This window comes from Mus pahari, chromosome 17 (assembly GCF_900095145.1).
Source record: "Mus pahari chromosome 17, PAHARI_EIJ_v1.1, whole genome shotgun sequence".
NCBI classification, from domain to species: domain Eukaryota; kingdom Metazoa; phylum Chordata; class Mammalia; order Rodentia; family Muridae; genus Mus; species Mus pahari.
In genome coordinates this window covers 7,730,695-7,746,031 of record NC_034606.1, presented here as the reverse complement: position 1 = coordinate 7,746,031, position 15,337 = coordinate 7,730,695, and the positions used below count along the sequence as shown (strand labels likewise).

Below are 15,337 nucleotides of genomic sequence, written 5' to 3'. Positions count from 1 at the left end.
CTCCACTACCCCTTCAATGCCTCCCCCTATGCCCTAAATAAAAAAAGAAAGAAAATAGCACCATAGAAGGGGCTGCACAGAAGGCCTCACATGTACAAAACACTAATTCTGACATTGAAAATCTCTAATGTCATTATTTATATTTTTATGAGAAAATTATTCATCTTTGGGGGGATTGGAGAAGCAAACTATGATAATTTGTTAAGAAGTTTTACAGTCCTCATTACATATACTTAATAAGAGTCTATGAAAGTAATAATAAAATTTCCATTCCTTGAAGGATGGTACGAAGGGTTCATCAGTCTTAAAAATCTTTGTTGACAATGAATATCAGATAATGACAGCAAACACTAGGTTTTATAAACTAAAAATGGGGTTAGGATCATTTATTCCAAATGAATTTCAATGAGAAATACACAGAACCATGTAAATAGATATGCTCTATCTGCTCATATATGACATTTGGATCCTTGACCCATTCCCTTGGTTGGGATATTTATGCTTGCTACATCACAAAATGCTATCATGGTTGACCCAATGTTGCCTGACAGTTACAAAGACCTCAGAAAATGAGAATATATCGTCTCCAAGCTAAACTAATGCATGTCATGACATATAAGGTGACCTTTTGAGTTTAAAAAGACTTCTAAAATAGGATTGAGTTATATACCAACAGTAACAGAAAAAGCCTTTGATGTGGGTATCAGAGCACAGACTTGATTGCTGGCTGGCTTTTTTTTCCCCAGGAGAACAAAAATCAAAAGTCATAGTCACTTCTTTGCAGTAAACAGGATCCAGAAAGAATATAGTATGAGAGAATAAATGTCTTGTAAGAGTTGCTAGGCTGAGATTTCAAACAAAGCCCCATAATAAGACAACATTTTAAAAATATAATCAGATCCTGTTTGTTTTCCATATTCTTTCATGCATACATGTACTACCTGACAAATCACAATGTATGTTATGTATGTAGCTTTCCTAGAACTTCAAAAACATTTTTCTAGACATGGAAGAAATGACAATGTGCATGCTGGATATTCAAATGATTTCCACATTACTAACTGTTGATGTAATATCAAGTCCTACTAGAAGTTATTTTTTGAAGACTAATCATAAGTATCTTAAATAATAGTTCAATTTTTAACGAGTATACATTATATGATATTTATGGATATGTAGAGGTAAAAAGTAGAGTCATTATATCTGAGGTACTCTAAATTTGCTTAGACCATGGATTCATTGCAAGGTTCTAATTCTTACCTACCTTGAGGAGTAGTTCTCAGCTTAAGGAAAAGAATCGGAATTGTCTTTTCAGGCAAAGAAAATATGATGTACAAGACAGTGTAGCAAGCAACAAGGTATTTTAAATATATGGACATGATTGGAGTCTATAAGAGAAGTGTTACTTGAAGGTAAAAGAAATATATTTAACAGTTTGGAATAAACCAAGGAGTGGTAAATGGAACAAAACATGAATAGATTTGGAGGAAGGAAAGGGAAGAGGAAAATGATGTAATTAGAATATAAAGAAGAAATGATTCTAAAGTATATAAAGGAGATAATGCAGTAAGAAACTAATGAAAGAAGACTCTAAGTGTCATTTCGTTATTGAATGGATAATGATGGAGGTACTTGCCACTGGACATAGAGAAAGTTGACTAGATCAAACTAGATCAAACTAGATCAAACTAGAAAAACTGGCAGCAACTTGACTGCAGAATTGTGAGAAGCTCACCCCAGGGGAGTTGGAAAAATGGCCAACCAGGAGAGGAGACATGAAAACTGAGGGACTTTCAGATGTAGTGTTTCCCAAGAACACGAATGAGAAAAGCAGCGGAGAGGAATTTTTGGTAGAATGACAGATAGAATATATGCATTTGCTAAGTTGACAATCCACTGAGACAAGAGAAAATGGCAAAAACAAATGGACGAGGAAAGCAGACAGTGAATGTGGACAAAACATTGGAAGCTAGAAAGTTAATAAAGAGATAAATAATAGAAGAGAACACATGATGGTAAAAACACAAGTACTTAAAAGGAAAGAGGCTAAGAAGCAAGTATATTGTCCCCACAAAGTCCAGACAAGATCTATGAGTAAAGGTTCCTAACACTGTCAAAGTAAGGGCACAGTGTGAAACCAGAAACGCCCATCACCCAACAGGACTAACCAACCCTCATTAAGCAAAGTGGCCGTTCCTGAAATGCCATTAGGAGATGGACACTTTGGAGCCCTGGCTTAGCTTTCTGGGACAGACTTATCCAAGGAGGTTACATAAAAGCCATATAGAGGAATATGAGAAAGACCACTGCCAAACAAGCAACAATGACAGCAAACAACTCAGACATCACACAGATGAGACCATGGTGACATCAACAGCAAGCACGAGCCTTTCCCAAGCTCAAGCCAGACAAAATCCCAGCATGAATAGAGGCAGGAGATAAGGGCACAGAATCTTACCACTTGCTGAGAACCTATGGACATTTGATAGCCACCGTGGCAGGTAGATTTCTTTAATAATGTGACTCCAAGACTGTAGTTACTCTCAAGCACAATTGGATAACACAAACTGGACTCAATGGAGGATAAGGGAACTCACAGTTGGATGAGCAGTGAGGTAAAGCTGGAGAGGGCTGAGATGGAAGGACTTGGGGGTAAATATAATTAGAATAAATTATAGGAAGTTCCTAAATAACTAACGAAAATACTATGTTTTAAAAGGCCCGACTTTTGAGAGACTGGTTACCATGGTTTTCTATTGTCCTGTGATCATATGTAAATATCAGCAGGTGTTAAGTATTGCCTCCTTGCATGGCTTTTGCACTCAGCCTTGAGTTAGTCAATCTTAAGAAGTGAAACGGACTTCTATCTGTGTATAATAAACCATGTGAGAGAAGCCTCAGCATGAAATACAAGGACAAGAATGGGAAGATAAAGGAAATGAGGCCCGGCATAAAAATTCCTATATGTCTTCCATATCTTATCATGATAGCTCCATAAAAGGCAACATGTTGAAAACCGAGCACAGAACTAAAATTTTGTGTTAATTATAAATAAGATGCTAAAACTTAAGGGACAATGGTGGGATAAAATTTGACCAAAGTTTTCAGACTATTACTGAATACATACATTAGTTTCTATATTCTTTCATAAGAATGTATTGAGCAAGTATTCTGTGTCATGCATTGTGTAAAAACATACTTCTGTTCTTAAAAATCATCATGAGACTATCATTAAAATTTCAAATAGGAGACAGAGACATGGCTCACCAGTTAAGAGCACTGGCTGCTCTTTCAAAGTTCCTGAGTTCAATGCCCAGCATCCATGTGGTGTCTCACAACCACCTATAATAGAATCTGACGCCCTCTTCTGACATGCAGGCATACATGCAGACAGAGAGCTCATAAACATACATAAACAAACAAATCTTAGAAAATGTCAGCTATGAAGGTAAGTGTGTGTGTGTGTGTGTGTGTGTGTGTGNGAGAGAGAGAGAGAGAGAGAGAGAGAGAGAGAGAGAGAGACCACGGGCCATCAAACTGTGTGTGTGAGAGAGAGAGAGAGAGAGAGAGAGAGAGAGAGAGAGAGAGAGAGAGAGAGAGAGAGAAATGGGACTGGCTATGATGTTCTCCCCAGCTTCATGTACTGAAAAGTTTATCTCCAGCTGCAACATAAAGAATAGAGTCATTTTGACGGTGCTATTGATTGCAAGAGAGTCATAAGAAGCCAGAGAAAAAGCAAGGTAAGGCCAGGTCAGTGTGAAGTTTCTGAGATAGTGACAATATTTCCAATCAGAAGCACAGTGTATATAGCACTGGAATGGGAGAGTTGGACAGTAGTATAATAAGAGGCCCTAGAAGTAGCCAGTGGCAGGCTGCATGTCCCTAGAAAGACAAAGACATAACTGCACCTCAGGTTCAGAGACTGGTGAAAGCAAATGGATTTCCCCTTTTCTATAAATGAACAAACTAGTCATTTTAGGCTTTGTATGATTGGATTATCATACAATTATCCAACTCCTATGCTATAGTAAAAGGCGGCTATAGACAATGTAAAAGCAAATTTCCGTGGCTATCTTCTAATAAAACTTTATGTACACAAACAGCTGAGTTGGCCAGATTTGGCCCTGTGCACTGTCAACACTTATAAGCACTTTAGTTGTAATGGGAAGTCACTGGAGGTTTTCATGTAATACCAGTTTCCAATTTTGTGAAACAAGACATAGAGTCCTTATCTAACAGTCGATGTTTATTTGAAGAAGTGAAAACTTATGTCTCTATATATTACTTTGGAGATTAATTAGAAACATAAATTGAGAATGCTAAGTTATATCCTTCCATGCAGGTGTCATATTTATTGTATGACAAAATATAACAGAAACCTAACCAGAAATTTGCTACAGTTCTTTTATTAGCGGCAGGAGCTGTGCAAGGTCTTTTTATTTTATCTCGAGCACAACTTTGTAGAGGGTTCTTTCTTAGTTGCTTGTGATGGTTAATTTCATTATCACTTGACTAGATTAAGAATCATCTAGGGCACATACCTTTGAGCACACTAAGAGGGCTCTTTAAGAGATATTTAATGGGTGGCAGAACTATGGTTGGCACTGTCCCTTAGGCTAGAATCCCAGAGGGAAGGAATGAGAAAGACAGAGGAGTAATAACATTCATGGTCCCCTGCTTCTTGACTTTGTGCACTGTGGCCAGCCACCTCACCTGCACACCATCATTGCCCTGACACAAGGTCTGCATCCTCTCAATTCATTTGTCCTTTCCTAAGTTAGTTTTTTTTGTCAGGTATTTGGTCACAGGAATGAGAAAAAGAACTAAGATGGTGCTATTCCGAGCATCCCACAAATAGTAACCATCTGTCTGCTGGGTCTAGCCAGGAGTAAGATGGGGAGAACAGCAAACGGCCAGCAGTATTGTCAGGCTGATAAAGGCCATGAAAAGAGAAGTGTAAGAGGTGGATGGAGTGTTTAGAATGATGGATCCCTGTGACACAAGCCAGTTGACCTGCGAATACGGAAAACGGATTCAGGTAACACGTAGAGGAAGGAGGCTGGTTTATTACCTGCTAGAAGTGTGGGGCCACAATACCATTTTCCCACCGGGATATAATTTTAAAATGAATGTGGATACAAGTTTATTTCCAACACAGTTATCTGACTAAACTCTCATTTGGGTTATGGATGTTGCTGGATGATCAGCTCTACCATGACGTGAAAATCATGGACTAGGCATCAGTCAAGTGAATGGTGGGAAACTAATTTGCCCATCATGGTTCTCATTTGCAAGTTGCCTACCCTTACAAAACTGTACTCTGTGAGCACCCCACGCTATGAGCCACTATGCTCACAGATTCAAGCCCTTTAAATGCCCTCACCCATTTCTAGAACTGATGACTTAACTTTAAACAAAATAAAACAAAACCAGATTTCACACCCTTCATGAGTCTTGGCTTGCTTATGAGCTACTGACTGAAGTCATTATTTAAATGCTTATGTATACTTGATTAATAAAGGTTTCAGTGAGTTTGTTAGACCAAAGCTTATTTTAGATTAATTTGTATCCTCATTCCAAGACCATATTTTGAAGAATATACATGTGTTTCATTAGTTGTATTTTTTAGGAAATTATCTTAAGGAAAAATACTTTTAAGGCATTCATATGTTAAGAAAGTTTAATTATATAAGCAGGGGCAAAAACATCAATTTTTGTGGAGTAAGGATTTTGTGAATTAAACATTCCTTATTCTAGAGTTTGGATCATAAAAGGGCTGAAACTGTGCAATGGTGCAACAGGTTCCCCGCCCATGTGTAGACATGAAAACAGGGGTTTCATCTCCAGCAGTTTAATGCAATGAATGTATGAAAAAGTGAATGAATGAATGAATGAGTGTGAGAACAGGTTAAGACATATTATTTGAATATGTAAGTACGTTTCTTAAACTCTATGAGGAAAAAAAAACCTTAAGAAGAGAAGTTTATTTTTAAGAGAGGATACAAGGCTCAAAGTCCAGTGGTTTGCATAAGCACTTGTCTAGTACGTCTTGGGTTTTAGCTTCTCTCTCTAATAAGGAACATAAGTAGATCCAAATAATGTCCACAAATTGCTCCTTACAGAAATACTTTTGCAATTTCATGCAATTTTATTTCACTCTGTTTCTTGTACATATGCTTTTAAATGTTACTCTAATTATAGTGGATACAGAAGCATATTTTCTGCTATTCACAACTAGAATTATAAGGCAACAATTTTATCTATTCTGTATGATGTTTAAAAAGCTATTTACTATGCCTTATCCTAAAAAATTTTACTCTTAGGAGTTGTCCCTCAGTTTAGCTGACAAAGATACTTCCGGGGGTAGCTTTCAAGATTATCATCTGTTTGACTGACAAGCTAACATCCTCACGTGATAGTGATTCACCTCTCCAAAGACCCTGCTTTTCATTTCTCATTTTTATACACATAACACTGATATACCCCCAGTTCTTATCATTTGCCAACAGTCTAACTTACTTTCTATCCCTCAAGAGATACAAGCTTCACTCATATATGGATCCAAGCTGGTTTAAAAAAAAATTTTTTTTCTAACACATGTTAGCACATCTCCCTCATTAAGGCAACTCATGATATAATACAGGTTTATTTGATGGTATTTCATTGAGAAAACCCACCATGACATTTGTATGAAAACAAGTAAATATTTGAATACATGACATACATTAATAATTGTAAACGTGTAAGTAGACTTGGGTCAACACAATGCTAGTAAGCCATTAACACAATTGTAAAACCAGGAAATGCTCAGAAAGAAATGGAAACAGCAGAGGGTCCAATATTTGCTGAACACACTGCCATTCTGCCACTTGCAATAGAAAACTCTGTTAACAATAATTCCATCACTGGTGGGGCTGCTTGTCTTGACCTTACAAACCTCTCTGCAATGACCCTTTGAATCAAAACTGTGAATTTCTAAAGCAGCCATTTTCCCAATCATTGATTCTCAGAGCGGGCATAATAAACTGCTCATGCCTCAAAATGTATTTCCCATTTTAACAGAACATAACCAGAAAAAGCCTCAGACGATCATGAAACATGTTGGGTTTCCAGCGTCACGTTATCCTGTGGTGCTCTGCAATCAATTACTGCTATACCACCATCATTAATAATTTTCTTAATGAAAATGATTCTGTTGATCTCCGTTGTATTTTAATTATCAGAGTTAAGCATAATTACACTGCAGCTCTGAGCTGGCATGTGGACTCCTTTAGGGCGCAATTTTGTTTTAACACACTGATAATGTAATTTTACATTGTGTCAGTTTGTTTGGTTATTATCCAGTTGTACAATTCCACTGTATTCCAGATAACAGATAATAACCTTAGTACCTCCTATATCCTGAAGTCATTTAAAAAGCAATATTGGAATTCTAAGACTAGCTAACTTAATCGTCTTATGATTTTATAATTCCCACTGCTAAATATTTGATTCAGGCACCCACTTTCTTTCAAGAATACAGTAAAATGAGATGACATTCATACATTTTCTATTAATTTACTGAGTATTTAAATACCTTTTTAAAGGTAAACACTGTTTTCTTTTAAAATTAGTTTATTGTTTGTATGATATTAGACCCTCTGGGTAAAGTTAAACATTAGCTGGCAGACTACTTTGAAAACTGGCTATCATAATGAACATAATGGCTATTGTAACAATGTTCAAACAAACTTCAGCAAATTCTCTGTTTTAAGATGAATCACGGTGCTGATAAGAAAAAATATTTGTTTTTAAAGATTGATCAGTTTGATTGGGGTACAGAAAGTTTCTTTCCTGAGTTAGATAATGTTAGCATTTTTGTCATTATTTTATCAGTGCCTAGCACAGAGAAGAAAATCAGTAAAGTCTTAATTTATTAATTGTATGACTAAATGTGTATACAAGTACAGCTTGGAACTTTGAAGATTAATCTGAGTAACACAGATTAATTTAGATTGTGCGATCACTGTCCTTTCTGTTCGTGAGCATTTCCTCTTCAAAGACAAACCAAAGGAACAAAAAATAACGTCACTGAGAAGCACATATGCAATATGTCAAAGAAAAAAAAAAACCCTATAATCGTGGCCTAGTCGATGGTGGCTTCAAAAGCCGTACCAACTCTTAAAAAATAGTCATGAAACTAGTCCTGAGACTGAATACCAGCTTCATGTTACAGGAGCTACCCTTATTGCTGAGTTTCATGCCTCTGAGCCTCAGCTTACTCCTCTGTAGAATAGAATTATTCTGCTTGTATCATGCATATGTTGGAATAATAAACAGGATTGAAAACAATGAGAACAGTGCATAGACTTGAAAAAGTTTAATGTCTGATGAACAGCTATTATTAGTATTAATATTATCATCTCAATAATCACACTAATATTTATATAAGAGTCTAATTAAGAATAAAATAATGAGTGAACCAGATGGTTCATCAGGTAAGGGTACTTGCCAACAAACCCAAATACTCAAGTTCAGTTGTTAGAGAATCAAAGATCAAAATGAGAGAATCCACTCCTACATGTGTGTTCTGACCTCTAATGTGTGTCATAGCACATGCGTTCCATACCACTCACACAAATAGTATGTTCAAACAGGTACACAAATAAACAAGTAAATGTTAAAAACAAGAAAACATTGTGCCCTATTAATAACAAAGTCAATGGTTTCTTAAGGCTTCCGGTCTCGGAGTTTATGATACATATTTAAAGCTAGATAGGTAGACTCAGTGCTACTTCGTGAAAGCTATAGAATTTTTCCCTCTTAAATAACAGACGGGCATGTACTCTTATACATCGTCACAAAGGCCTGGTGCCACTGTCTGTTAACTCATACTTTTTTTTGACCCTAATGGTAGACTTGGTTGAACCGATGGTAATCGGGAATGTTACAGTTGTCTTAACACACAGTGTCGGGGTGTTTCCCCAGAAAAACTCCACCAAGAAGCCACTGGAACACTGGACCGTGGAAGTCTATGAAAACAAGTGTCTAGAGAGGGTAAGCGATTGGTGTTGAACTCATGCAGCGCCTTTACACTGATACCGTGCTCTTGCTTATAAAAGAATCAGTTATAAGGGGAAACGAGGGCTACTTAATAGCATTTCATTATTTTGATTGACATTTTGACTTAGTATAGAGACCTGGTGAGTGAGTTATTTAGAAATACCTGCATGAAAATTAACTTTGAAACTGAGATGATTGAGAAAACACCGTACAGAAGAAGCTAAAAGTTTAGCTTTGAATATTCCGATTGGTTATCTCAGATTTTTCATAGAAAGGTAACCATGCCTTCTACTCCATGGAAGGTAGAGAGTAGTTAGTTAGTGGTGGGTTTTAGTGGCGCTGGCGCATGCACATTTCTCCAGCAGAGTTCTCTTTAACTCCAGTGTGGGACTGTGGAGTGTGTTGCCTCTGGAGATAAGGAAATTAGAATTATCTGGGGTCTGTTGAGAAGAATGGAGACAAACAGATGACCAACAAATCTGGCCTTTTACTGTCTGGATGACCTAATTACTTTCTGGAAGGACATGGGATAGTTGAGGCAGGAAAAACACATCAGATTAGCAATGTTAATGTCAAAAACTATCTTATCTTTTCTTTTGGCTAAACAGAATGATGCCAGCTTGTCAAATAGCTGTAAGTGACAAAATGTGACTTTTAAATACTTATTTCATGAATGCCTAGAAAATAAAAGCTTTATAGTTATATTTATTCTGGCATTAGCTGTATTTAACAATATTTTAAGTAAGTCTGAGTCATCAATACTAGGAGGATGAAGCCTATTTTTATCCTTTAACAAACACTATTAAATTTGTCCCAGTTAAACCACTTCTATAAAATGCTATACATACAAAGTTTACATTGCATTTAATGATATGCTCTGAGATAGTTGGGTCCTGTGGTAATGGTACTGACAGAGAATTCACAAGTAGTGTGTGTAAGTGTTTGGCAGGAAAACAAATAAGGAACACAGACATGTCAGCAGGAATCTATATTTTTTCCTTAGTGAAAACTCGAAAGACTTTGGCACTGATGATCCATATGTTCAGGAACCTGGACACTGCCACAGGCAACCCTGTGCTGTGGCAGCTGCTCCAGGGTTGTATTTAAGTTACTATTTTTTATGATGTTACTGGCTCATGTCCAGCTAACTTTTAGGCTTCCAGCGTAGCATAGGGATGCTAGTGAGAGTCACAATGAGTCACTGTTTCTATATTGCTCAAAAGTCCCATTTTCACTGGTGTTACTGTACTGACAGAAGAAGTCTGGAGCTAGCTGCCACTTCCTAGCTGCTTATACAAGGAAGGGAAGTCAGAAGACAGAATCAGAGTGAAAATAGAGTCTGGGCAACCGGATCAAACTGTTCCTAATAGGACATTCCGAAATTCTCAGCTATACAAGCAGATTGTACCCTCTATTCTCAACAAAAACACACTATACACACATCATAAACACATATATTGCATGGACACGTATACACTTCACACACTGTGTACACATAGATACAGTATGACAGAGACCATGGCAGAGAGAGTGAGAGAGACAGACTGATAGACAGATATAGACAGAGACAGAGACAGAGAGACAGATGGACAGAAGGACAGAGACAGATACACAGACAAACACAGAAACAGAGACAGAGACAGACAGACAAAGAGACAGAGACTAACAGAGACAGAAACAGAGAGACAGATAGACAGATGGACAGAGACAAACATGAGACTGACAGAGACAGAAACAGACAAAGAGATAGATAGATTCAGGGACAGAGACAGACATAGAGACAGACAGAGAAAGACAAAAACAGAGAGATAGATAGACAGAGGGACAGAGACAGACACAAAGTTCAGAACCTATAAAACCACATGACTTATTTTCTTATCTTTCTATGACTCAAATGATACAGGAACTCAGGACACTCTGCCCCCTCCAGAGTCAATCTGAGTACTTAAAATTAGCTTCAATCCTTCTGAAGCCTTGGGAGAGACCTGGGTAGCCTGATGTGGTTTCCCAAAGTTTGTTACTCAGGAAAGCACCGTTATGGCACTCATTGAGGGAGAACTAAAATACATTTTCAGTGACTGTAGTAATTGACCAAGCATTACTGCCAACATATATGGTGAGATTTCAAGACTAATTATAACAGGCAGCAAGTATTTGGCTCTTCTTTAATTTTAGGATCCTACAGCATATTTGGGGAGAAATATTATACTTTAAGATATATTCTTTATGAATTTAGGGTATCAGGGTCTGATTGTTTTGAGGGAACTTATAATGAAATGGTTGGATAGAGAAAGGTGGGGTCATATTGCACAAAGAACACAGGGTTTGGAGTAGCAAGGACATGGGTTAAAATTTGCTTCTATTTGTTAGGTTGTATGACTGCAGAACATTATATGGTCTCTCTCAATCTCATACAGAAAGTGGAGAAAACATGAAATATCTTAAGGCTTCTTGTAGAGAGGATAGCTTTTAGTGTGTAGAACTAAACCTTATCCTAAATGAACATTTATCGGCTTCATGACCACAATACACAACTTACCTAACTAGTTCTCTTACTTATCGTTTATAAAAGAGAGACACATATCTGGTATGTCACAGAGGACGAGAGGAAATGATGCACTACAGGGTTCATTGCAGGTCAAATACAATTCTTATAAATTCAAAACTGGTAAGTGGCCCTCAGCAGCCAGAAAGAAAAAAGGATCAGCAATTCATGACATTCATTATGTAAAAACATTCTATGTGATATGTCTGTTACAGTGATTGGCAGCAATTCATCATCTATCCAATCCATCAATTAATATTTCTTCCCTCCCTTCCTTCCTTCCTTCCTTCCTTCCTTCCTTCCTTCCTTCCTTCCTTCCTTCCTTCCACTTTGTTAGTGCAGAGAGCTTGCCTGGTCAATGGCAGAGAATGAATATAGCATACTCCTTACTCTCAGTAAATAGATAGTAGATGGGACAGGAAAAAGAAATAGCTAACTTCTTACATCTGCTTTTCTTGAACATAATAATTCATCATAAGAAAGACAATGATAACCAAGAGGAGCAGTGTCTACAATTTGTTACAAGATTGGTAAAGAGGACTTAAGGGCACCCAAAAATAATGGCCATCAATGTACAAAACTAGTACATTCTTAGACTTGGTACATGTTTTATGAGTTAATTGATGATAATTAATAATCTTCTGAAGATTACCCAGAACATGATTATTGACAAACAGCCTGAAGAATAGACAACTATAATAGAAAGACAAAATTGTGTCCAATGCTCAAGTTAAAGCATTCAACTGAAATGACTATGGAATTAGAATTTTAATTAAGAATTATATTTCTTATAATAATTCCAGATATAAATGCAGTGGGTTTGGATCATTTGAGAGGAAGGCTATTTTCACTGTCCTTTCCTATTGTATCCCTACAATGAAGATCAGTTATGATTGACGAATAGAAATCTAATCCTCATAATGGGTCTGATCCACCAAGAATTTCTCCAAACTTGGATTCTGTATGTACAGACTTGTAAATTGACTCATTATTCTGACAAGTTATAGTGACATAGACAAAAGAATTTTCACTTCTCCTTTACTTAAAAGATAACAGTCAGAATATCACAGATATTTCAAGTTAGAAAACTGGTGGCTCTGTGACCAGCAATTATGGAAAGGAATGGAATATAATCAGACCCTGGTGTGCAGGTTGTGTTGTTAGTTTGCAAATTCCCTCTTTCTGGTGTTTCAACTTTCAAAGGCGCAGGGTAGTTTGGAGGCAATCCTCTTATAAATGTACAAATTGTAATGATTATAGGAACAAGTTGTAATTGTTTCTAGCAAGTTTTTAAGAGTCTTTGATGTTATTAGTGTTTCATGTGTTAATATATCGATAGAGATGCCTATTTGCTTGCTCCCTTGTTTGCTTTTATGGTTTCTGGGTTCAATGAGCAAACAAATCTTTGATCTCAGTAGGTCTATGGGGTTAAAAAAAGAACGCCAAAAGAAATGAAACATGAGAAGCAAAAGGTTTTGCAATCTTCACTTGGGAGTTCTCTGAGTGAATGCTGAACTAGCCAGTAACTTAAAAGTAGAGAAAACACACAAGGCTACAATCCCCATACCCCAGTCTGCAAACCTCAATACACAAGACCACATTCCTGTCTCAATGAGAATTGTCTCCTGATGTGTCATCACTGAACTGCAGATCCTTTTGTAGCTACAAGACCTTGGGCAGGCTGATGTCACACTGAGCGAATCAAAGGCAGCACTCTGCCAGCCATGGGGCTCCTCTTCCCTGTTAGCCTTCTGCCCTTCACAAAGCATCATGAGGCAGAATGTGGGCTTTTCAAAGGTTTCCTTTTCAGCTCCCTTCTCATCCTGCATGATTTCTGGACTCTGACGGCAAGATAGTGCTTCCTGAAGCATGTGCCTAGACCCAAAGTGCTAAATTTTAAAAGGTATATGCTTTTTTGGTTGATTGTGCCTAAGAAGGGAATCAGAGAATTCACAATAGGCAGCTATCCATAAAACTAAGAGTAAAAGCACACCAACCAAGCCACTCACACAGGGGCTTAGCAAATGTGCACAGCACTAAGTAATCAAGGCTGGGACTCTTTTGCATTTATGTTGTACAGAATTAAAACTCATAACGCTCCACAGAAAACACAGTGCAGTGAGGCTTGCAAAGGAAGAGGGAGATGAGAGGCTTACATCATACTTGGTCCCCTCTCTCTGCTCTGGAGCAGTTCAGATTACTCGGCTTTCATGCAGCGAAGGGGTCCTGAGCTTACCTTTGCTGTACACTATGCAGTTGTTTTTGCTGTCTTCTACTCCTTGCCAAGTCACATCCAGAAGCCACTTGGGACCAGCAGTCAGCACCATGGGGACCTGAGCCTTCGTCTTCTGTGGAATGATAACAAAGAGATCCCGTTTGCTCTTGTTGATTAAAAATTTGAATGATCACTGTACTAATAATTTTATTCTTAAAAAAAATAAATAAATAAAACCAGCCAAATCTCTCAAACCGTAATCCAAGGCCTTCTTCTCCCACCTCCTGGTATATTTTTAAGATGACGGAAGTTGGAAGGCTCTGCTGTTTTCACTAATCTTGAATGGTGGAATTATTATCTAGGATTTTCCCTCCTAAATGATACTGTGTCAGATCTCCAAGATTAGGCGGGCCTCTGCTGGCTCCGAATTAGAAAGAGAGCACAGATGACTCTCATTGCAGAGGGCAGAGTGTTTGGAAGTGAACTTTAGACACATTGTACTTCACTATCAACAGGATCTCACGATTTCCTGAAACGGACAGGAAAGAATTTAAAGAATCAGGATCCATTTCAAAGCTCTACCCTGAGCAACGTTTATATTAGAGTCAGTGTTTATTCGGGATGAATAATGAAGTGCCCACCTGCCTTTGCTGAAGTGTGGCCATGTAGTCTGACTCTAACTGCAATAATAATGATGCTAAAGACTCGCCACACATTGTCTCCAGGAAACAGTAAAAGAGCAACCCTGAATCAATCAATTACAGAGAGACAGAATCATAAGCTACCTTTTCCTCATACAGGCAGGGAAGCCAGGCCCACCATTCTAACAGAATATACCAGAGATAGGTAAATCTAATTCTCATCACATTCAACACTTTCAGGAGTCTGGCACCCAAATTCTTTACCCTTAAAACCCGTTTGATAAATTTACACGACAAGAGATTCACTGGGGAGGAAATCAGGAAGTCTCTGTGAGAAGGCGCTTCCCTCATGAGTCACCGTGAACTGGCTTTCAGACTTATCATTCGACAGCCCGTGTTCTGTGTATCAAATATCAGGAAACCACAAAACCGAGGACAATACAAGGGTCTCAAGGTAATTTCTGAACTGAATTTTCACCTAGATATGATTCTGCCAAAGAAAGCTCGGTGCGTCCTGGGACTTCCTCCCATGTTCTGTGCTATCACAAATTTCCCAAATTGACACAAGTACTTGCTGGAGGATTCTCATGTACCCTAGCAACTTCAGACCTCACAGGAGTCTGGAAAATCCATTTCACCCACCGCACAACAGCAAGGACTGTGTACAACATGCCAATCCATTCACAGAAAAGAGATGTTAAAAACTGTATATAAGATAGGTGCTGAATCCTTTGTTAAAATAAGCCTCATATTAGGCAAGGTAATGACTACCATACAATGTGCTAATAAGTTATTCACCCACAAAGTGTAAGAGAATAAGTCTGAAAAGATAACGATGTACTGCATACTATGTACATTTGTATTATATATATATATATATATATATATATATAT

The 15,337-nt window shown here is 37.7% G+C and overlaps 1 protein-coding gene across 4 annotated transcripts in view; it reads right to left on the bottom strand.

Annotated features, from left to right (window-relative positions):
- Positions 1-15,337, bottom strand: part of Zfpm2 (zinc finger protein, FOG family member 2) — a 440,237-nt gene that overhangs the window by 140,068 nt on the left and 284,832 nt on the right. For all 4 annotated transcript variants that reach the window (XM_021216723.1, XM_029547887.1, XM_029547888.1 and 1 more), the window contains one exon: positions 13,824-13,935. In XM_021216723.1, coding sequence (XP_021072382.1) covers positions 13,824-13,935 — 112 coding nt within the window. The remainder of the gene's footprint in view (positions 1-13,823; positions 13,936-15,337) is intronic.